The 23750-nt window shown below is 43.8% G+C and overlaps 1 protein-coding gene across 2 annotated transcripts in view; it reads right to left on the bottom strand.

The window, feature by feature from the left end:
- Positions 1 to 1450: 1450 nt before the first annotated feature.
- The window catches only part of LOC135523951 (liprin-alpha-3-like), a 62068-nt gene continuing 39768 nt past the window's right edge, over positions 1451 to 23750 (bottom strand). The window contains exons 21-30 of one of the 2 annotated variants that reach the window (XM_064950989.1): positions 16287 to 16487; positions 16072 to 16134; positions 15571 to 15597; positions 11686 to 11861; positions 9396 to 9493; positions 9058 to 9233; positions 5092 to 5160; positions 3329 to 3491; positions 3113 to 3180; positions 1451 to 2890 (exon numbers count right to left, since the gene is read on the bottom strand). In XM_064950989.1, the coding sequence (XP_064807061.1) occupies positions 3128 to 3180; positions 3329 to 3491; positions 5092 to 5160; positions 9058 to 9233; positions 9396 to 9493; positions 11686 to 11861; positions 15571 to 15597; positions 16072 to 16134; positions 16287 to 16487 (1026 nt within the window). In that variant the 3' untranslated portion in view covers positions 1451 to 2890; positions 3113 to 3127. The remainder of the gene's footprint in view (positions 2891 to 3112; positions 3181 to 3328; positions 3492 to 5091; positions 5161 to 9057; positions 9234 to 9395; positions 9494 to 11685; positions 11862 to 15570; positions 15598 to 16071; positions 16135 to 16286; positions 16488 to 23750) is intronic. The other variant, XM_064950988.1, reaches the window with a different exon arrangement.

Genomic DNA, 23750 nt, shown 5'->3' with positions numbered 1-23750 from the left:
ATGACGCAATCTCAAATCGCACACCACACTGCCATTTCTCACCTGGACAAAAGGAACACCTATGTGAGAATGCTGTTCCTTGACTACTGCCAACGTTCAACACCATAGTGTTCACGAAGCTCATCACTAAGCTAAGGACTCTGGGAAAACACCTCCCTCTGCAACTGGTGTGCTGGTACCCCCTGTATATACAGTGGGGAGAACAAGTATTTGATACACTGCCGATTTTGCAGGTTTTCCTACTTACAAAGCATGTAGAGGTCTGTACTTTTTTATCATAGGTACACTTCAACTGTGAGAGATGGAATCTAAAACAAAAATCCAGAAAATCACATCGTATGATTTTTAAGTTATTAAAAATCATACAACAAAGTACGATATTTTTCCCCATGTGCAGTTGCAAACCGTAGTCTGGCTTTTCTATGGCGGTATCCTTGCTGAGCGGCCTTTCAGGTCATGTCGATAAAGGACTCGTTTTACTGTGAATATAGATACTTTTGTACCGGTTTCCTGCAGCATCTTCACAAAGTCTTTTCCTGTTGTTCTAGCATTCATTTGCACTTTTCGCACCAAAGTACGTTCATCTCTAGGAGACAGAACGCGTCTACTACAAGTCTGGTTCATCCACCAGACTTGTGGAGGTCTACAATTTTGTTTCTGAGGTCTTGGCTGATTTCCCCATGATGTCAAGCAAGGAGGCATGGAGTTTAAAGGTATGCCTTGAAATACATCCACAGGTGCACCTCCAATTGACTCAATTAGTCTATTAGAAGCTTCTAAAGCCATAAGCCATCATTTTCTGGAATTGTCCAGGCTGTTTAAAGGCACAGTCAACTTAATGTATGTAAACTTCTTACCCACTGGAATTGTGATAAAGTGAATTATAAATTAAATAATCTGACTGTAAACAATCATTGGAAAAATTACTTTTGTCATGCACAAAGTAGATGTCCTAACCGACTTGCCAAAACTATAGTTTGTTAACAAGACATTTGTGGAGTTTTAATGATTCCAACCTAAGTTTATGTAAACTTCCGACCACAACTGTAGATCAATTCTCTAGTAAGATGTGCTGCCCAGCCTGTTTTTTTCTGATAGTGGATACAACGTTGAAGAGTTGACGTTGTTTCAAAAAGGTACAAATTCAACATATTTTATACAAGGTTCGTCGATGTTGAAAACTGGTTACAATGATGACATAAACAATTTACGTTGATAACTTTTTCAAATCCAATGTAGATTCCACATCACAATATGTTGACCAATTACTTTGATTCAACCAATTTGTGCCCAGTGGGAACCTGATACGAGGGAAGGATCAAACGAAAAATCAAGAACACATCAAGTAACTGTTCCTGTTGACCTTCCATAGGAAGGATTACATAACCTTATTTGGACGAGGAATTATAATGTGGAACAAAAAATTGCAAACACTTAGTTTCCATCCATTTTACAGGTATTTTTTAATTACAGCTTTTACAATCATTATCATTGTTATATTACTTTCAATTATCATCACTACTCTTCATTAATTTAAATCATAAATTGTTTTTAAAATGTACATATACAAGTATATCTTAAATGTCCATAATTTAAAATGCATTTACTTTTTAAACAAAATTACAGCCAGTCTTAACTAAGTATGATATTAACATACAGTTCAGACACACACACCATAAAAAAATGATACAAATAAAACACACACAATTTACAAATTACCCGTACCCAAGGTTTCATGTCATTACATGATTGATATCATTAATCTCACTCTAAAATGGTTTTGTTTTGGCATGCATATTAACAAATGTGTTGTTGGAACAGGATTTTGTCATAATGCACTTCACTCAGTGTCCTTCTCATTGTGCACCTCATGGTGTATGTTACGGCTTAAGAACATGATTCCATTACCTCACACACTCTCCCTTCATAACTGTTTCTAACCCTTATAACTTATTTCGTAACCTCCCTCTCCCTCTGTCCCAACACAGTGTTCCTCAACCTCTGGTCCATGGACCGACCAGTTCCTTGGATGATGCTGACTGGTCCCTCAGATGGTTAGCTGTACCTGATTTAGTCAGTTCTCAAGTGCTCATTTTAATGTAAATGGTTCCCCAAGAGAGAAGAACCATAGCTTGTGGGTCCTTAGTAAAGGAAAGACCTTTAAGACATCTTGCCTGTCCACGTTACAAAAAGGTTGAGAAACACGATCCCAATACCCTGTTCTGAGATTTTAACAGATAGGGTATGCATGTTCTCTCAACAGTTCAAAACAATCTGGGTTATCATTCTGTTGATCAGAATGGGAATGCAGTTTTATGTCTCAAAGAAAACCAAGAAGAGTCATTATGTCATCATTTCACACTCACAACTGAAGATGAACTCAACAATTGGCGATAGAGTCACTTTCTACAGCATCAAACAACTGTGGACAGACACAAAGACAGAGAGACAGAGAGACAGAGAGACAGAGAGAGAGATGGACATTCACTCTATTTTAGCATCTTTTCATTCTCTCACATTGTCCTTGTTTCTTGAAGGATTCCAGTTGAATTCTTGTTGTTTGTGTTCTATTCTCCATTTGGTGATGATCTTCATCTTATTGTTCTAAAAACTGGGTAGATTTTTTTCGGACTCTAAAACAAACACCGGGTTGATATATAATGAAGCAACCAAAAAATAACTACAATTCAGTATGGGTCGGCTCTTTTCTGAAATGTGTTTGGATGACTGAGATGACTGAAATGACAAATGTGTTCTGATGACAGAACTGAATGTTTAGTGAGTCTGCCAGATCAAAGGCAGTAGGGATGACCAGGAATGTTCTCTTGATAAGTGTGTGAATTAAACAATTTTCCTGTCCTGCTAATAAGCATTCCAAATGTAGCGAGTACTTTCAGGTGTCAGGGAAAACATAAAAAAAGTAAAAAGTACATACATTTAATAAGAATGTAGTGAAATAAAAGTTGTCAAAAATATAAATAGTAGAGTACAGATACCCCCAAAAAACTACTTAATTAGTACTTTCAAGTATTTTTACTTCAGTACTTTACACAACAATTTACAACTTTGTACATGTTAATGATATTATTTGGCAATTAAGTATTTTTCTCACCTGGTGTGCTTATCTCTAGCAGGAATATGTTCTCACTGACCCTGACTCACCCCTGGGACCGGAGTTCACTGAAACAAATAGCATGACGATTTTAAAACACCAGTCAATGACACTAGATTTCCAGTCAATAACACTGAAATGGTTGGTCAGCATGGACTCAATGACTCAAATAGCAGGTACCCGGCGGGAAGGAGATGAAAGAAACGACCACCTCACCTTCACTTTGGACTTTCCTCAGGGTGACGGAGGGCGTGGAGATGGCGGAGGCACGGAAGTTGGCGGGTAACGTTTCAGAGGAATCAGAGGTCACGCCCCGGAGGTCCTTCTCTCTGAACATCTTTCTCCACGAGGGTGAGCGAGTGAACGTCTTAGTGCCATCCTATCAAAGAGACAATATTGTATGATGATATTCATAAGGTTTACCAAGTCCTAGTTAAAGTTGAAGTCAGAAGTTTACATACACCTTAGCCCAAAAAATTTTAACTCAGTTTTTTATAATTCCTGACATTTAATACAAGTAAAAATTCCCTGTTTTAGGTCAGTTAGGATCACCACTTTATTTTAACAATGTGAAATGTCAGAATAATAGTAGAGAATGACTTATTTAATCTTCTATTTCTTTTATCACATTCCCAGTGGGTCAGAAGTTTACATACACTCAATTAGTATTTGGTAGCATTGTCTTTCAATTGTTTAACTTGGGTCAGATGTTTTGGGTAGCCTTCCACAAGCTTCCCACAATAAGTTGGGGAAGTTTGGCCCATTCCCACTGATTGAACTGGTGTAACCGAGTCAGGTTTGTAGGCCTCCTTGCTCGCATGCACCTTTTCAGTTCTGTCCACAAATTCTATATGGTAATGAGGTCAGGGTTTTGTGATGGTCACTGAAATACCTTGACTTTGTTGTCCTTAAGCATTTTGCAAAAAATTTGGAAGTATGCTTGGGGTCATTGTCCATTTGGAAGACCCATTTGCGACCAACTGATAACTTCCTGACTGATGTCTTGAGATGTTGCTTGAATATATCCTCATGATGGAATCTATTTGGTGAAGTGCACCAGGCCCTCCTGCAGCAAAGCACCCCAACAACATGATGCTGCCATCGCCGTGCTTCACGGTTGGGATGGTTTTCTTTGGCTTGCAAGCCTCCCCCTTTTTCATCCAAACATAACAATGGTCATTATGGACAAACTACTGTCTTTTTGTTTCAGCAGACAAGAGGACATTTCTCCAAAAAGTACGATCTTTGTCCCATGTGCAGTTGCAAACCGTAGTCTGGCTTTTCATGGCGGTTTTGGAGCAGTGGCTTCTTCCTTGCTGAGCGGCCTTTCAGGTTATGTCAAAATAGGACTCTTTTTACTGTGGATATAGATACTGTTGTACCAGTTTCCTCCAGCATCTTCACAAGGTCCTTTGCTGTTGTTCTGGGTACGTTCATCTCTAGGAGACAACGTTCAAAGTACGTTCATCTCTAGGAGACTGAACTCATCTCTTTCCTGAGTGGTATGACAGCTGCGTGGTCCCATGGTGTTTATACTTGCATACTATTGTTTGTAGAGATGAACGTGGTACCTTCAGGTGTTTGGAAATTGTTCCCAAGGATGAACCAGACTTGTGGAGGTCTACAATTTTGTTTCTGAGGTCTTGGCTGATTTCTTTTGATTTTCACCTGATTTGTTAACAAGAAATTTGTGGAGTGGTTGAAAAATGAGTTTTAATGACTCCAACCTAAGTGTATGTAAACTTCCGACTTCAACTGTAGGTATACTATAGAACAGCATGTGGGAAAAATACATGCACATGGTTCCCAGTTAATGTTCGTAGAAACAAACTGCCTTTCTTCATGATCAATAGCCTTCGGCAGGCAACTATCCACCTACCATTTCATAAAGATTGTAACGCTTGCTTGTATGAGTCATTAACATTGAGCATAACTTTATTGATGTTGTTTTCATTGGCATTTTTTATTATTATTTTTACCTCATCTGGTCTTCTCTCAGTTCCCATGGAGATGAGAGCGTTGTACTCCTTCTCCAGCATCTGCCTCGCCTGGGAGAGAAAGAATGAGTGTATTAAGATTATAATTAAGATTATCAAGGGAATTTATTGATTACATTGAATTACAAAACAGTTGTAAATGAAGTAGGTTGGTGATTGTGGTGAATGATGGTTGTTCTGATTAGACTACGATAGTAGAATGGGGAATGCCTGTCCTCTGATTGGATAGTGGTCAGCCCGTCGGCATGGCTGGATTTTACAGAACATTTTAGAGGACCCCATCTTGGCGGTGTAGAGACTTTTTCTTAAATTTAAGGACATTTTTTGCAATTCTACAAGTTTCTTAATGGAGTTGAAAGAAATTGTGTCAGTTTTAAAGGTGTGATATGCAGAAATCGCATCGCCATTGCCTGGTTAAAAAAATTCAAATAGTTTGCCTAATTTCAATTTGTGTGACAAAATAAGCAACAAAAACAAGTAGAGAATCATGGTACCATTTAAATCGTTGTGAAATATATTTTAACGAAAAATATTGTATTTTCAGGTTGTTTGAAGTTGGTGTACAAAAGTATCAAAGTACGAGAGTAAAAGATACAAAAACGAAACATAAGAATTATAAGCATAGAAAACGCACACATAGAACACATCTACCGCTTCTTAGACTTGCTTCCAATGAGAATGACAGATCTATAACCCACATATGGTCAGGTCACCCATAAAGTTACATATTGCAGCTTTAAAGTAAATGTCTTAACTTTGATTTTGCTGATTGTTAGATCTCAAACATTATATTATTACAATATATACATCTGTTATTATCGTTTTGTCTGGTTTTAGTCATTTAAGTTTACACCGAAAGCATTTTTCCATCATAAAATAAATATGAAAAAAAACTTAGAAGGCCCGTCCAAGGATTTCCATGGCAGAAAAATCCCTGGTGGTGAGCATGTTCTGATTGGACTACTGTACACAGAAATATGCTGGGTTGTTTGGATGATCCAACTGCTGGGTTGCAGGCATTGGGCCACTTAGTTGGGTTGTTAACTTTAAAAAGAGCATGGTTGGGTTGTTGATGCTGATAGACCGTAGGCGTGGCTTAGTCGGGGCATGGCTTTCAAGTAGTTTTTGGCCACCCATGAGTGTAAATGTCATTTTGGTTAATCTGTTCTGTTGTTGCATTGTTATCACATAAAGGTTGAACGCTAATGATTTTATAGCTATAATAAGGGTTACACAAGTGTATGAGTCAAAAGCCTATTCATATCTGAATGTTGGGATAGATACCACTTTGTTACAATATTAAATATCCTATTATTATTAATTTCAAATTAGAATATGGAAAGATTAAACATATTCAAGGCAAATTTAAATTTGCAGTGTACAAACTTAACATGATGAACAGGAATGACATTTACTCTCACAGGTGGGCAAAAATAACTGTCTGAAAGCCACGCCTGCAAATTACCTATGGATTAGAATAAAAAAGGGTTTGTGCTATCCTTGGGATGTCCCTACCCCAAACCCTACCCTAACCTTAACTGTTTTAAATGTCAACTTCAACGGGGGGGACGTCCCAAGGATTCCTGATAGCAAAGATCAATAAAAATGTGAATAGCAGCAGTGTTACCCTTAACCTGATCAATTCTGCCATTGTGTTTTTTTACACTGTTCTTAACTTTTTTTGTACATAATGTCTCCACCATCATTTCCTATGACCAAAAACAGCTTACTATTATTCACTGTGTATTTATTCCTCGAGTCTATTTTAAATTCTCTTTTTTATCTTTAACTCTGCATTGTAGGAAAATAACCGTAAGTAAGCATTTTACTGTTAGTCTACATCTGTTGTTTACAAAGCTTGTGACAAATACAATTGGATTTGAATGGATAAAGCCATCGATAACGTGACACCATTCATTCCTATGTGAAGACTCAATAGTGCATTGAAGCCAAATGAAGTCGGTTAAGATGGCGTCTCGGAGACATACCATGCACAGTCTGAGCTTCTCCAGGAAGTGATGTTGCAGACATACTGACAGGCCAGTTTATTAGGTACACCATTCACGGTCACGGAAATTATTATTTTTACAGTGAGTCACGTGGCTGTGCCTTGCTATACAAAGCAGGCAAACAGGCATCGAGGCATTCAGTTACTGTTCAATTGAATGGGCAAAATGAGTGACCTAAGCGACTTTGAGCGTGGTATGATCGACGGTGCCAGGCGTGCCGGATCCAGTATCACAGAAACAGCCACCCTCCTGGGCTTTTCAAGCACAACAGTGTCTAAGGTTTACAGAGAATGGTGTGACAAACAAATAAATAAACATCCAGTCAGTGGCAGTCCTGTGGGCGAAAACAGCTCATTGATGAGTGAGGTCGAAAGAGAATGTCAAGAATTCTGCAAGCAAACAGGTGGGCCACGAACAGGCAGGCAAATAAATGAGCAACACAACAGTGGTTGGCAGAACGACTTCTCGGAACGCACAACTGGTCGATCCTTTCTATGGATCAGCTATTGCAGCAGACGACCACAACGGGTTTCACCACTACCAGCTAAAAACAAGAAGAAATGGCTCCAGTGGGCACACCATCACCAACACTGGACAATTGGACGGTTTCTGTTGTGTCATGTTGATGGCAGAGTCATGTCTTGGCGTAAGCAGCATGAGTCCATGGTGTACTGGTGTGGGGAATGTTTTCCTGGCAGACATTAGGTCCCTTGATACCAATTGAGCAACGAATGTTTCCAACACATTGTGGAATCCATGCACCGAAGATTTCAGGCTATTCTGGAGGCAAAGGGTGATCTGACCCGGAAGCAGACGGGTGTACTTAATACACTGTCAGGTGACTGTACATCTGGTCTATTAGAAGCTATTATTGGTATCATGATTGTGTTCACAAACATTTACCACGAAGATTGCAATTTTTCCATTCACTATAACGAGGGATCCTGTTTCCTGCTAACAATTCCTGCAGTACCGCGGTTGGCTTTCAACTTGTGTGGCTTCAATGAGAGGGGGCAGTCATTCACCCCTGGGTCAACCCAGCATGAAAGTGATGGTTAAATGATGGTTAAATTAGCCAATGTTTGTGTAAGCCAAACAACCAAACATATTGGGTTATTCACACAACACAACTGGCTGGGTCAAAATAACCCTGTGTGTGTTCTGTCCAATATTTACCCGAATATCCGAACAGACATTATTATTCGATTACCTGTAAAAGTATTTATTTTTTTATTTCAAAAATGTATTATACTTTTTATTTTTTTAAAACAGGCTTTGACTAAAATTGTATCATCTATGTGCCATTGCTACATGCAAGGACCATGACATTAAAAATGTTTATAAAACAGTTTCGATGACAGTTTTTATGAGTGTGCCCATAAAAAAAGACTGACCGGCAGCCTACACACTTTTCACGCGTGTAGCTTGTTTTTGTCAGTCAATCAAAACAGCTTTACTGTCAGAGGCTCTATGTGTAGCAGTGACGTGGGAGAGTAGGCTACAATGATCATCCAATCGGTAGGCTGTTGTTTAATATGAATGGAGTTGTTGGATGGGGAGCGCAGCAAAATAGCCTCAATTAGCCTTGCAAGCTAGCTGGCTAGTGTAGCTAGCTAGCTTCTTTACTTCAATTTGATGCAGTCAAGACAGACCAGATGAGATGATAAACTTGTTGCTGCAATAGGTTGTCTAACCGAGTTGGTCTGTCTACTTTCTCTCTCCCCCTCCATGTCAGACACTCTGCCCCTCCCACACCGTTCTGGGCTGAAACAGGCAGAGTACACCTCTTGAGTCGCACGAGCAAGTCCCCATTGAAGTTTCAGATGTATTTAGACTATCCGGATACCATGAAATTATTTCAAAAGCCCATCCATCCATAGCAAACTGGGTCGTTTTTATCCCAGCATTTTTCTGGGAGTGTAGCAGGAAGGGAAGGTACCTGTGTGTTCTGATTGGGCATCTGGAGGAGCAGGGCTAGGTCGGTGTAATCAAACGTGTCGTCCAGGGCTAGGAGGGCCCCATGGACCCCACTCTCTGTGAGATTATCTGCAAACTCCTTTAGCCCAATGGCCTGGACCCAACACATCACTCGATCATTGGACCATACCATCACATCTATGGAGCGGGCAGAAAGAGGCAGCTACTGTAGTACAATAACAATTGTGTGGGGTTACAAATACAGTGAACATTTGCATTTGAGAGACAAAGAATATGGCGACGTTATAGACCAAGTTACCTGGTTTATTTGCAAGACAAGTTACCTGTACGTATGCTCACCTTGGTTCTGATGTTGGTTCTCATCCCTCCTCCTTTCAAGCTCCTTCCTGTCATAGTTCAAACGCTTCAAGCACATGATGCCATAATGTAGACTGACCCTGAGAGAGAGAGAAAGAGACAGACAGACAGACAGACAGGCAGGCAGGCAGACAGACAGACAGACAGACAGACAGACAGACAGACAGACAGACAGACAGACAGACAGACAGACAGACAGACAGACAGACAGACAGACAGACAGACAGACAGACAGGCAGGCAGACAGACAGGCAGACAGAGGGAAACATTAAAAACCCTGATGCAGAAAAACTGGAGAAAAGAAAACTTTTGAGTAGGGGAGACCAGGGTTGGTTGTCACAGTGCTAATTACTCCCAATCTAAATTGCACTGTAATATTTTTAAGGTTAAAATATGTGAATTCTTTGAAAGGACTCAGACACCTGGTCAACATGACATGCATCCAGTAGCTACCATCTTCATTAGCATGGGGGGGTGGTAGTGGTTGAGTATGGTTGTCACTATCAACTCCATTATAGTAAATTATCTTCTGTGCATGTGCTATAAAGAGCTCCCTTTGTTGCCCCTCTCTCACACATGTGTTTCTGTCACACACCCACATGTGCAAACTCACGCAAACACTCACAAATGTCCCAAAAAGGTACTTTGTTATTCTCATGGCCTAAAATGCTGAATTTTGTTAGGAATATCATTCGATCAAAGAAAAGTTATTTTTTGTATGCTATATTGCTTTATTTTACAAAGGGTATACGCTTCCAGCAAAAACCAACCCCATACTGTGTGACATCCATCCCACAATGGGGCTGGTTGTCACAAGTGGACAGAGTGTTTGATGGATTATGGAATAAGATATGAGGATACAAATGGTCCCCATTTCAAACCAAGTCCTTGGTCTTTCTCCTGATGTATGATTGTAAGATACACTACATAACCAAAGTATGTGGACACCTGCTTGCCGATAGATGTCATTCCAAAATATCATTCCACTAGATGTTGGAACATTGCTGCGGGGACTTGCTTCAATTCAGCCACAAGAGCATTATTGAAGTCGAGCACTGATGTTGGGCAATTAGGACTGGCTCACAGTTGCCGTTCCAATTCATCCCAAAGGTGTTTAATGGGGTTGAGGGCAGGGCTCTGTGCAGGCCAGTCAAGTTCTTCCACACCAATCTCAACAAATCATTTCTGTATGGACCTCGCTTACTGCACGGGGGCATTGTCATGCTGAAAGAGGACTGGTCCTTCCCCAAACTGTTTGCACAAAGATGGAAGCACAGAATCATCTAGAATGTCATTATATGCTTTAGCGTTAAGATTTCCCTTCACTGGAACTAAGGTGCCTGGTCCGAAACATGAAAAATAGCTGCTCCAGAATCCAATGGCGACAAGCTTTACACAACTCCAGCCGACGCTTGGCATTGTGCATGGTGAGGCTTTTTCATGAAAACCCATTTCATGATGCTCCCGACGAACAGTTCTTGTGCTGATGTTCCAAATTGCCTCTGGAAGTAACTCGGTAGTGAGTGTTGCAACCGAGGACAGACCATTTAAACGCGTTACGCACTTCAGCACTCGGGCAGTCCCATTCTGTGAGCTTGTCTGGCCTATCACTTCTCGGCAAAGCCATTGTTGCTCCTAGACGTTTCCACTTCACAATACCAGCACTTAAAGTTGACCGGGGCAGCTCTAGCAGAGCAGAAATTTGACGAACTGACTTGTGGGAAAGGTGGCATCCTATGACGGTGCCATGTTGAAAGTCAATGAGCTCTTCAGTAAGGCCATTCTACTGCCAATGTTTGTCTATGGAGATTGCATGGCAGTGTGCTCATTTTATACACCTGTCAGCAAAAGGTTTGGCTGAAGTAGCCGAATCCACTCATTTGAAGGGGTGTCCACATACGTTTGTATATATAGTGTATACCTGTGCTAAGAAATACACACAAGAGTAAAACGTGTGACAACCAACCCCTTCTCCTCTAGAGAAGAGGAACGAAAGAGATGATGATAAGAAATACATGTAAAAACCATTGAAATATGTAACTAAGCAGAGGACACTAGATAAGATGCCCTTTGGTATTGTACATTTAATATTCCCATCCCACTACTCCTCTTTGTTGTTGATGATCAGTATTTTATTTGTTTTAATGCTGCACATAAATTAAGGAAGCAGATTTGTGCCAAATCAATACCAAGATTTTGGCATGAATCTGCTTCCATACATGGAATGCCCTTCGATGACAGCAAAGATTGATTGCAACTATTTGAATCCAACCTGTGGAAGCTGTCCACCATTTTAAGCTGTCCCCTAAGCTCCTTCTTGGTGAGGTGGTCCAGCATGCGAGCATCCACCAGAGACTCCATGAAGTAGGAACGGTACTGGGGCAGACCCAGGCTGGGCAACCACTCATTCCCTACCCACTCATGATTCATGTCCCCGTAGGCCAGGATCTAGATGGGGGGGGAAGAGGGAGGGAGAGAGGAGGGGTGTTGGGATGCAAAACATAGAGGGGAAAGAGGGAGGTGGGATATAAAAACGAGAGAAAAAGTGTGTGAGTGAGCGAGCACTAGACAGTGAGAATCGATGTCCTGTGAGAGACAATATATTTAAATTTCCTAAATTTCCTTCCAAAATCTTCTCTAAGAATAGATCAAATAATTTAAAGGAACATTTGGATTTGGGATATACAGCTGAAGTCGACGTTTACATACACTTAGGTTGGAGTCATTAAAACTTGTTTTTCAACCACTCCACCAATTTCTTGTTAACAAACTATAGTTTTGGCAACTCTACTTTGTGCATGACAAGTACTTTTCCCAACAATTGTTTACAGACAGATTTATTTAATTTCTAATTCACTGTATCACAATTCCAGTGGGTCAGAAGTTTAGATACGCTAAGTTGACTGTGCCTTTAAACAACTTGGAAAATGCCAGAAAATGATGTCATGGCTTTAGAAGCTTCTGATAGGCTAATTGACATCATTTGAGTCAATTGGAGGTATACCTGTGGATGTATTTCAAAGCCTCCCTTCAAACTCTGTGCCTCTTTGCTTGACATCATGGGAAAATCAAAAGAAATCAGCCAGGACTTCAGAAAAATAAATTGTAGACCTCCACAAGTCTGGTTCATCCTTGGGAGTAATTTCCAAACGCCTGAAGGTACCACGTTCATCTGTACACACAATAGTACCCAAGTATAAACACGTATGGGACCACACAGCTGTCATACCACTCAGGAAAGAGATGAGTTCTGTCTTCTAGAGATGAACGTACTTTGAACGTTGTCTCCATAGGACCTCGCAGCCATCATACCGTTCAGGAAGGAGACGCGTTCTGTCTCCTAGAGATGAACGTACTTTGGTGCAAAAAGTGCTAATCAATCCCAGAACAACAACAAAGGCTCTGGTGAAGATGCTGGATGAAACAAGTACAAAAGTATCTACATCCACAGTAAAACGAGTCCTATATCGACATAAGCTGAAAGGCCGCTCAGCAAGAAAGAAGTCACTGCTCCAAAACTGCCATAACAAAAGCCAGACTACGGTTTGCAACTGCACATGGGGACAAAGATTGTACTTTTTGGAGAAATGTCCTCTGGTCTGATGAAACAAAAATAAAACTGTTTGGCCATAATGACCATCGTTACGTTTGGAGGAAAAAGGAGGAGGCTTGCAAGCCCAAGAACACCATCCCAACCGTGAAACATCGGGGTGGCAGCATCATGTTGTGGGGGTGCTCTACTGTAGGAGTGACTGGTGCACTTCACAAAATAGATGGCATCATGAGCTAGGAAAATGATGTGGATATATTGAAGCAACACGTCAAGACATGAGTCAGGAAGTTAAAGCTTGGTCACAAATGGATCTTCTAAATGGATAATGACCCCCAAGCATACTTCCAAAGTTGTGGCAAAATGGCTTAAGGACAACAAAGTCAAGGTATTGGAGTGGCCATCACAAATCCCTGACCTCAATCCTATAGAAAATTGTGGGCAGAGCTGAAAAAGAATGTGCGAGCAAGGAGGCCTACAAACCTGACTCAGGTACACCAGCTCTGTCAGAAGGAATGGGCCAAAAATCACCCAACTTATTGTGGGAAGCTTGTGGAAGCCTACCCAAAACTTTTGACCCAAGTTAAATAATTTAAAGGCAATGCTACCAAATACTAATTGAGTGTATGTAAACTTCTTACCAACTGGGAATGTGATGAAATAAATAAAAGCTGAAATAAATCATTCTCTCTACTATTATTCTGACATTTCACATTCTTAAAATAAAGTGGTGATCCTAACTGACCTAAAATAGGGCAATTTTACTTGGATTAAATGTCAGGAATTGTGAAAAACTGAGTTTAAATGTTTTTGGCTCAGGTGTATATAAACTTCAGACTTCAACTATATGGTCTGTTTGCAATGTGATATAATCACTTGTCACGCCCTGACCTGAGATATCTCTGTTTTCTTTATATTTTGGTTAGGTCAGGGTGTGACTAGGGTGTGTACGTTAGTTTTGTTTTGTCTAGGGGTTTTGTATGTCTGGGGGTTTGTATGTCTAGGGTTTCGTAGGTCTAGGGATTTTTGTAATTCTATGTTGGACTGATATGGTTCCCAATCAGAGACAGCTGTTTATCGTTGTCTCTGATTGGGGATCATAATTAGGTATCCATTTCCCTTTGGTGTCTGTGGGATCTTGTTCTATATTTAGTTGCCTGTCTGCACTATTCATTATAGTTGCACGTTTCGTTTGTGCTTGTTTGTTTTGTTTTGCTGAGTTTAGATTTTATTATAAACATGTGGAACTCTACTCACGCTGCGCCTTGGTCTCATCTTTATAACGAACATGGCAGAAGATCCCACCAACAAAGGACCAAGCAGCATGTTCAGGAGGAATGGACCTGGGAAGAGATTCTGGATGGAGCAGGACCCTGGATGCAAGCGGGGGAGTATCGCCATCCGAAAGAAGAAATCGAGGCAGCGAAAGCGGAACGGTGATATTACGAGGAGTTATACAAACGAGGCGTGCACAAGAGGCAACCCCCCCCAAAATATTGGAGGGGCACACGGGGAGATTGGCTGAGTCAGGTTGGAGACCTGAGCCAACTCCTCGTGCTTACTGTGGGGAGCGTGTGACTGGTCAGACACCGGGTTACCCAGTGATGCGCACGGTGTCTCCAGTTCACATTCATAGCCCGGTGCGCTCTAATTCCAGCTCCTCGCATTTGCCGGGCTAGAATGGGCATCCAGCCAGGATGGATGGTGCCGGCTCACGTTCCTGGTCTCTAGTACACCTCCTTGGGCCAGGATATCCTGCGCTGGCTCTGCGTACTGTGTCTCCGGTGCGTCTGCACAGCCCAGTGCATCCTGTGCTAGCGCCCCGCACTTCCCGGGCTCAAGTGAGCTTCCAGCCAGGAGCATTGTGCCAGCTCTACGCTCCAGATATCCAGTGTGCCTCCACAGTCCAGTACGTCCTGTGCCTGCTCTTCGCACTTGCCCTGAGGTGTGTGTCACCAGCCCGGTACCACCAGTGCCGGCACCACGCATCAGACCTCCAGGAGCTTCCAGCGACAGTTCCGAGTCCAGAGCTTCAGGCGACGTTTCACAGTCCGGAACCTCCAACGACGGGCCACAGTCCGGGGTCTCCGGCGACGGGCCACAGTCCGGGGTCTACGGCGACGGGCAGATGCCCACCCAGACCCTCCCATATAGGTTCAGGTCCGCACCTTTGGGGGTTTTCTGTTTTCCTTATATTTTGGTTAGGTCAGGGTGTGACTAGGGTGGGTATGCTAGTTTTTGTATTGTCTAGGGTTTTTGTATGTCAAGTGTTTTGTAGGTCTAGGGGGTTTTGTAATTCTATGTTGGCCTGATATGATTCCCAATCAGAGACAGCTGTTTATTGTTGTCTCTGATTGGGGATCATATTTAGGTAGCCATTTCCCTTTGGTGTTTGTGGGATCTTGTTCTATGTTTAGTTGCCTGTCTGCACTATTCATTACAGCTGCACGTATCTTTTGTGCTTGTTTGTTTTGCTGAGTTTCGGTTTTATTATAAGCATGTGGAACTCTACTCACGCTGCGCCTTGGTCTGATCTTTATAACGAACATGACATCAATATAGTTTTCCCGATCATGACAATAATATTAATGACAAAAAACAACTCACCTGGTCCCAGCTGAACTCCTTCACTTCCTTCAGTGGAGGCAAAGGAAAGGGAAAGATGAAAAAAGGATAGATATGGAGGGAGAAGGAACGATTGCCAGAACGGTAAATGGCAGGAGGCATTATGGAGAGGAGAAGATATAAGGAAGAAGGGGCAGAAGGAGGAATAGTTTGTTGGTGAAGGAAAATTAGTTGGAGAAACACTACATTCAAAGAGAAATTGGGGGAGTAGTGGGGGAAAGGTGCAGCAATACATGCCTAATCAGAGACAAAGACAAAGAAAACAAATGATAAATGACATTTCATTCAGCATAGTCTCAAGTTGCCTGACGATTTTAAGCCAGTTAAATGTGTACCATACAATGTTATACAGTTTCGAATTAATACACTATCGTTAGACAATTGAGTTGCACGAAATGTCTTTTAATTTGTTGAAAAAAGATTTAATCACTTTTGAAATAAGATACTTTCTAGGAGAACTTAAAGCAAATAGAAACAGCTTACTGGTTTTATGGCAGCTGTCAGTGACTCCATTTCTGCATGAGTCATCCAGATATTACTGGTCGACTGTGATGTCATAGAGGACAATTTGAGATTGTAAAAGAATAAATGATTACAGTTGGAATACATTTTCACTCAGACACATTCAAACTTCTGAAGTATGTTACTGAACATATGCTAATGTTTGTGTGCAGGTTATTACGTATTGTTTCACTTACAGAGTGTGTGCTGGCCGGTGCCGAGGGGCTGGTGAGGGACACCATCTCCTGAATGGCCAGGCGTAGTTTAAGGCGGTGCAGGGGGTTACTGATGCCAATCTCCCGCTGGATCTCTGTGTCTGACAGGTTGGCCATAATGGCACCGCTCTTCACATTGGCACGACACGCAGCCACATACCAGGCAGGCATGCCCACCCACAACTAAGATGAGGGAGACCGAATATGGAATATGGGAATATTTACACACATTACCTGCCAATAAGGCTGAATTGAATTAAAGAATATGTTCATCATGAACAATAACAGTAAAAAAAATTACACCTACTCATTCAATGGTTTTTCTTTATTTTTACTATTTTCTACACTGCAGAATTATAGTGAAGACATCAAAACTTTGAAATAACACATATGGAATCATGTAGTAACCTAAAAGGCATTAAACATATCAAAATATATTTTATATTTGAGATTCTTCAAAGTAGCCACCCTTTGCCTTGATGACAGCTTTGCACACTCTTGGCATTCTCTCAACCAGCTTCCGGGCGTAGTCACCTGGAATGCATTTCAAATAACAGGTGGGCTTTGTTAAATGTTAATTGGTGGAATTTCTTTCCTTCTTAACTTCTTGGTGACAGGGGGCAGTATATATATTATTAGTAGATTTGGATAGAACACACTCTGTAGTTTCTAAAACTGTTTGAATTATGTCTGTGAGTATAACAGAATTTATGTAGCAGGCAAAACCCAGAGGAAAATCCATTCCGAATTTTCTTTTTTGAGGTCATTCTTTTCAATACGTTTTCATTGGGAATCGAGATTTCTAAGGGACCTTCTTGCTGTTCCTACCGCTTCCACTTGATGTCACCAGTCTTTAGAAATTGGTTGAGGTTTTTCCTTTGTGTATTGAAGAAGTAGCCCTGTTCACAACGAGGGTCACTTCAAGTGTACTGTTTGTTAGAGGCACTTGACCAGAAAGGTAGTGTCACGCCCTGGTCAAAATATATTATGTTTATTCTTCATTTATTCGGTCAGGCCAGGGTGTGACATGGGTTATTGTGGTGTGTTTTTGTCTTGGGGTTTTGTGGGATGTCTAGCGTTAGTCTATGGCTGCCTGAGGCGGTTCTCAATCAGAGTCAGGTGATCGTTGTCTCTGATTGGGAACCATATTTAGGCAGCCATATTCTTTGTGTGTTTCGTGGGTGATTGTCCTTAGTGTCCTTGTTCCTGTCGCTGTGTTAGTTTACACTAGTATAGGCTGTTTCGGTTTTCGTTACGTTCATTACGTTCTTTGTTTTGTAGTATTTGTATTGATTCGTGTTTACGTTTGTTGATTAAACATGGATCGCAATCTACACGCTGCATTTTGGTCCGACTCTCCTTCACCGCATGAAAACCGTTACAGAATCACCCACCACAAACGGACCAAGCAGCGTGTCAACAGGCAGGAGCCACAGGAGAAACAGCAAAGGCAGCAACAGCGGCGCAATGAGGATTGGACATGGGACGATATATTGGATGGCAAGGGTTGCTACACATGGGAGGAGATCCTAGCGGGAAGGGATCGCCTTCCATGGGAACAGGTGGAGGCAGCAAGGAAAGCAGAGGCAGCCGGAGAGAGGAGCCGGCGATATGAGGGAACACGGTTGGCTAGGAAGCCCGAGAGTCAGCCCCAAAAATTTCTTGGGGGGCTCACAGGGAGTAGGGCTATGCCAGGTAGGAGACCTGTGTAAACTCCCTGTGCTTACCGGGGGGCTAGAGAGACCGGGCAGGCACCATGTTATGCAGTGGTGCGCACGGTGTCCCCAGTGCGGGTGCATAGCCCGGTGCGGTATATTCCAGCTCCTCGTATCGGCCGGGCTAGAGTGGGCATCGAGCCAGGTAAGGTTGGGCAGGCTGGGTGCTCAAGAGCTCCAGTGCGCCTGCACGGTCCGGTCTACCCAGTACCACCTCCACACCCCAGCCCTCCGGTGGCAGCTCCCTGCACCAGGCTTCCTGTGCATGTCCTCGGACCAGTACCACCAGTGCCAGCACCACACATGAGACCTACTGTGCGCCTCGCCTGTTCAGCGCAGCCAGAGCCTTCCTCCTCTCCTGCGCTGCTGGAGTCTCCTACCTGTTCAGCGCAGCCAGAGCTGCCAGCCTGCATGGAGCAGCCAGAGCTGCCAGCCTGCATGGAGCAGCCAGAGCTGCCAGCCTGCATGGAGCAGCCAGAGCTGTCAGTCTGCATGGAGCAGCCAGAGCTGTCAGTCTGCATGAAGCAGCCAGAGCTGCAGGTCTGCATGGAGCAGCCAGAGCTGCCAGTCTGCATGGAGCTGTCAGTCTGCAAGGAGCTGCCAGTCTGCAAGGAGCTGTCAGTCTGCATGGAGCTGCCAGTCTACAAGGAGCTGCCAGTCTGCATGGAGCAGCCAGAGCTGTCAGTCTGCAAGAAGCCGCCAGTGCTGTCAGTCTACATGGAGCAGCCAGAGCCGCCAGTCAGCATGGAGCAGCCAGATCTGCCAGTCAGCCAGACGCTTCCAGATCTGCCAGTCAGCCAGACTCTTCCAGATCCGCCAGTCAGCCAGACTCTTCCAGATCCGCCAGTCAGCCAGACTCTTCCAGATCCGCCAGTCAGCCAGACTCTTCCAGATCTGCCAGTCAGCCAGACTCTTCCAGATCTGCCAGTCAGCCAGACTCTTCCAGATCTGCCAGTCAGCCAGACTCTTCCAGATCTGCCAATCAGCCAGACTCTTCCAGATCTGCCAATCAGCCAGACTCTTCCAGATCTGCCAGTCAGCCAGACTCTTCCAGATTCGCCAGTCAGCCAGACTCTTCCAGATCCGCCAGTCAACCAGACTCTTCCAGATCTGCCTGTCAGCCAGGATCTGCCAGAACTGTCAACCAGCCAGGATCTGCCGGATCCAACTACCTGGCTGAGCTTCCTCTCAGTGCTGGGCTTCCTCTCAGTGCTGGGCTTCCTCTCAGTGCTGGGCTTCCTCTCAGTGCCGGGCTTCCCCTCAGGGCCGAGCTGCTCCTCAGGGCCGAGCTGCCCCTCTGTCCCGAGCTGACCCTCTGTCCCGAGCTGACCCTCAGTCCAGTGGGGTTCTGGGTGAGGACTACTAGGCCATGGTCGGCGTCAAAGGTGGACTATCCTAGGACGCGAGGAGTGGGGACTAAGACATTTATAGAGTGGGTTCCACGTCCCGCGCCGGAGCCGGAGCCGCCACCATGGACAGACGCCCACCCGGACCCTCCCTATTGTTTTGATGTGCGTCCGGGAGTCCGCACCTTAGGGGGGGGGGGGGGTTCTGTCGCGCCCTGGTCGAAATATATTATGTTTATTCTTCATTTATTCGGTCAGGCCAGGGTGTGACATGGGTTATTGTGGTGTGTTTTTGTCTTGGGGTTTTGTGGGATGTCTAGCGTTAGTCTATGGATGCCTCAGGCGGTTCTCAATCAGAGTCAGGTGATTATCTCTGATTGGGAACCATATTTAGGCAGCCATATTCTTGGTGTGTTTCGTGGGTGATTGTCCTTAGTGTCCTTGTTCCTGTCGCTGTGTTAGTTTACACTAGTATAGGCTGTTTCGGTTTTCGTTACGTTCATTACGTTCTTTGTTTTGTAGTATTTGTATTGATTCGTGTTTACGGTTGTTGATTAAAGATGGATCGCAATCTACACGCTGCATTTTGGTCCGACTCTCCTTCACCGCATGAAAACCGTTACAGGTAGCTTCAGTTTGTTTTCTTCCTGTATTGAACACAGATCATCCCGTCTTCAATTATCTATTAATATCTTTAAAAAATACCTAAAGTTGTATTTCAAAAGTAGTTTGAAATGTTTTGGCAAAGTTTACAGGTAACTTTTGAGATATTTTTTCTGGATCAAGCAAAATAAATTGACATTTTGGATATATATCGACGGAATTAATCGAACAAAAGGACCATTTGTGATGTTTGTGGGAAATATTGAAGTGCCAACAGAAGAAGCTCGTCAAAGGTAAGGCATGATTTATATTTTTATTTCTGTGTTTTGTGTCGCGCCTGCAGGGTTGAAATATGTTCTCTCTCTTTTGTTTACGGAGGTGCTATCCTCAGATAGTAGCATCGTTTGCTTTCGCCGAACGTTTTTTTGAAATCTGACATGTTGGCTGGATTCACAACACGTGTAGCTTTAATTTGGTATCTTATATGTGTGATTTCATGAAAGTTTGATTTTTATAGTAATTCATTTGGCGCTCTGCATTTTCTCTGCCTTTTGGCCAGGTGGGACGCTAGTCCCACATATCCCAGAGAGGTTAATGTATTTGAGCCAATCAGTTGTGTTGTGACAAGGTAGGGGTGGTATACAGAAGATAACCCTATTAGATAAGATAACCCTATAAGACCAAGTCCATAGTATGGTAAGAACTGCTCAAATAAGCAAAGAGAAACAACAGTCCATCATTACTTTAGGACATGTTATTCAGTGTTGTGTTGTTTTTTGTATTGGTGTGCGACGGGTCCTCGTACCCACTTTGTTTATTGTTTACATTTAGTGTTTGGAGTATGTTTTGTTTATCGTTATTAAACAACTCCATTACACTCAGTTTGATTTTCCTGTGCCTGACTTCCCTGCCACCTATACACACGATTCTGACAGAATCTCTGACCTAAAAACGCGTCATGGAACTCATGGAGATGATTGACAATCTGAGCGCTGCCATGGATCATGTTGTCCAGAATATGGACCGCTGGGAGAGACAGGGAGTTTTTCCAGCGCCACCACCAGCACAACCGGGGTCTCCCCTGAGCTCCCTTTCCCCGCCTGAACCCAGCAGGATCCATTTATCCCTGCCTAAGGTGTACGACGGAGATACAGCCGGCTGCCAGTGTTTTCTCCTCAAACTAAGCTTGTATCTGGCCACGGTCCACCCAGCTCCATCGGACCGTGAGAAAAGCCCTGGAGTGGGGCAGTGCTGTGTGTGGAGACGAGGATGCGGCGTTGGACCATTTTGAGGAGTTCACCCGCCATTTCAGGACAGTATTCGACCACCCACCCGAAGGCAGAGCGGCGGGTGAGCGCCTCTACCATCTGAGGCAGGAGACTAGGAGCGCACAAGAGTTTGTTCTGGAGTTTAGGACCCTGGCTGCCGGCTCTGGACGGAGCGACAGGGCCCTGATAGACAATTACCGCTGTAGTCTACGCGAGGACGTCCGTAGGGAGCTGGCCTGTAGAGACACCACCCTCACCTTCGACCAGCTGGTGGACATGTCCATCAGCTGGACAACATGCTGGCTACTCGTGGATGTCTAGATCGGGGTCTGGTTGTTCCATCCTCCCGCACCCTCTCTCCTGTACCCATGGAGTTGGGAGGGATGGTGCGCAGGGAGACCGAAGGGGGTTCCCGCTCAAGCACCATATGTGGTTGCAGAGGTCACACTGCTGGTCGATGCCGGGTTGGTTCCTCTGGGAATCAAGGCAGCAGGCAGGGCACTCTGACGTCACCCCAGGTGAGGAGGCACCATTCTTATCCAGAGCCCTCTGTTGCACATATGTTTGTCTCTGTCACTTTTCCTGAATTTTCCCCGTGTTCACAGTATAAGGTGCTAGTAGATTCAGGCACGCCTGGGAATTTCATTAATAAATGTTTAGCTCATAGTTTAGGGATCCTCATTGTTCCTGTGGATATGCCTTTCCCCGTTCATGCCTTAGATAGTTGACCATTAGGGTCAGGGTTTATCAGGGAGGCCACCGCTCCTTTGTGTATGGTAACGCAGGGGGGTCACAAGGAAAACATTAGTATTTTCCTTATTGATTATCCTGCGCATTCTGTGGTGCTAGGCCTACCCTGGTTAGTTTGTCATAACCCCACTGTTTCTTGGCCACAGAGGGCTCTCACGGGGTGGTCGCGAGAATGCTCAGGTAGGTGTTTAGGGGTTTCCGTTGGTGCTACTATGGTGGAAAGTCCAGACCAGGTCTCCACCATGCGCATTCCCCAAGAATATGCTGATTTGGCTCTCGCCTTCTGTAAAAAGAAGGCAACTCAATTACCACCCCATCGACGTGGAGATTGTGCGATAGATCTCCTGGTAGACGCTGCATTTCCCAGGAGTCATGTGTATCCCCTGTCGCAAGTGGAGACGGTGGCTATGGAGACAAATGTCTCCAAATCCCTGCGTCAGGGGTACATTCAGCCCTCCATTTCACCCGTCTCCTCGAGTTTATTTTTTGTGAAGAAGAAGGATGGTGGTTTGCGCCCGTGCATTGATTATCAAGGTCTCAATAAAATCATGGTGAGATATAGTTACCCGCTACCTCTTATCACTACAGCGATTGAGTCAATGCACGGGGCGCGCTTCTTCACTAAACAGGATCTCAGGAGTGCGTACAATCTGGTGCGTATTTGGAAGGGAGACGAGGCGGCATTTAGCACCACCTCAGGTCATTATGAGTACCTCGTCATGCCATATGGGTTGATGAATGCTCCATCAGTCTTCCAATCATTTGTAGACAAGATTTTCAGAGACCTGCACGGGCAGGGTTTAGTGGTCCTGGAGTGGCCTAGCCAGTCTCCAGATCTCAACCCCATAGAAAATCTTTGGAGGGAGTTGAAAGTCTGTGTTGCCCAGAAACAGCCCCAAAACATCACTGCTCTAGAGGAGAGCTGCATGGAGGAATGGGCTAAAATACCAGCAACAGTGTGTATGAAAACCTTGTGAAGACTTACAGAAAACGTTTGACCTCTGTCATTGCCAACAAAGGGTATGGAACAAAGTATTGAGATAAACTTTTGTTATTGACCAAAAACTTATTTTCCACCATAATTTGCAAATAAATTCATTTAAAAATCCTACAATGTGATTTTCTGGATTTCTTTTTCTCATTTTGTCTGTCATAGCTGAAGTGTACCTATGATGAAAATTACAGGCCTATCTCATCTTCTTAAGTGGGAGAAGTTGCACAATTGGTGGCTGACTAAATACTTTTTTGCCCCACTGTATATGTCAAGGCTGAGAAATGCTTGTTCTTCCAACAATCGTCTCCTTCCTAGGGCATCAGATTTCCACGTCAGGAGTGGAGATGGAGAGAGACCGCATTGCAGCCGTGCGTAATTGGCCGACTCCCACCACGGTAAAGGAGGTGCAGCGATTCTTCGGGTTTGCCAACTACTACCAGAGGTTTATCCCATTACCAAACTGCTAAAGGGGGCCCGGTGCGCTTGCTGTGGTCAGTTGAGGTCAACAGGGCTTTTAGGCACCTGAAGGCTCTGTTTACCTCGGTTCCTGTGTTGGCTCATCCGGATCCCCCTTTGCCATTCACAGTGGAGGTGGACCCATCCGAAGCTGGGATAGGAGCAGTGCTCTCTCAGCGCTCGGGTAAGCCACTGAAGCTCGAAACTATGATGTGGGGGACCGGGATTTGTTGGCTGTCAAAAAAGCCTTGAAGGTGTGGAGACATTGGTTTGAGGGGGCTAAACACCCTTTTCTCATCTGGACTGACCATCGC

Source organism: Oncorhynchus masou, chromosome 31 (assembly GCF_036934945.1).
Source record: "Oncorhynchus masou masou isolate Uvic2021 chromosome 31, UVic_Omas_1.1, whole genome shotgun sequence".
In the NCBI taxonomy this organism is placed as follows: Eukaryota; Metazoa; Chordata; class Actinopteri; order Salmoniformes; family Salmonidae; genus Oncorhynchus; species Oncorhynchus masou.
Note: the sequence above shows the minus strand (reverse complement) of the source record. Positions and strands in the feature narration are given on the sequence as shown.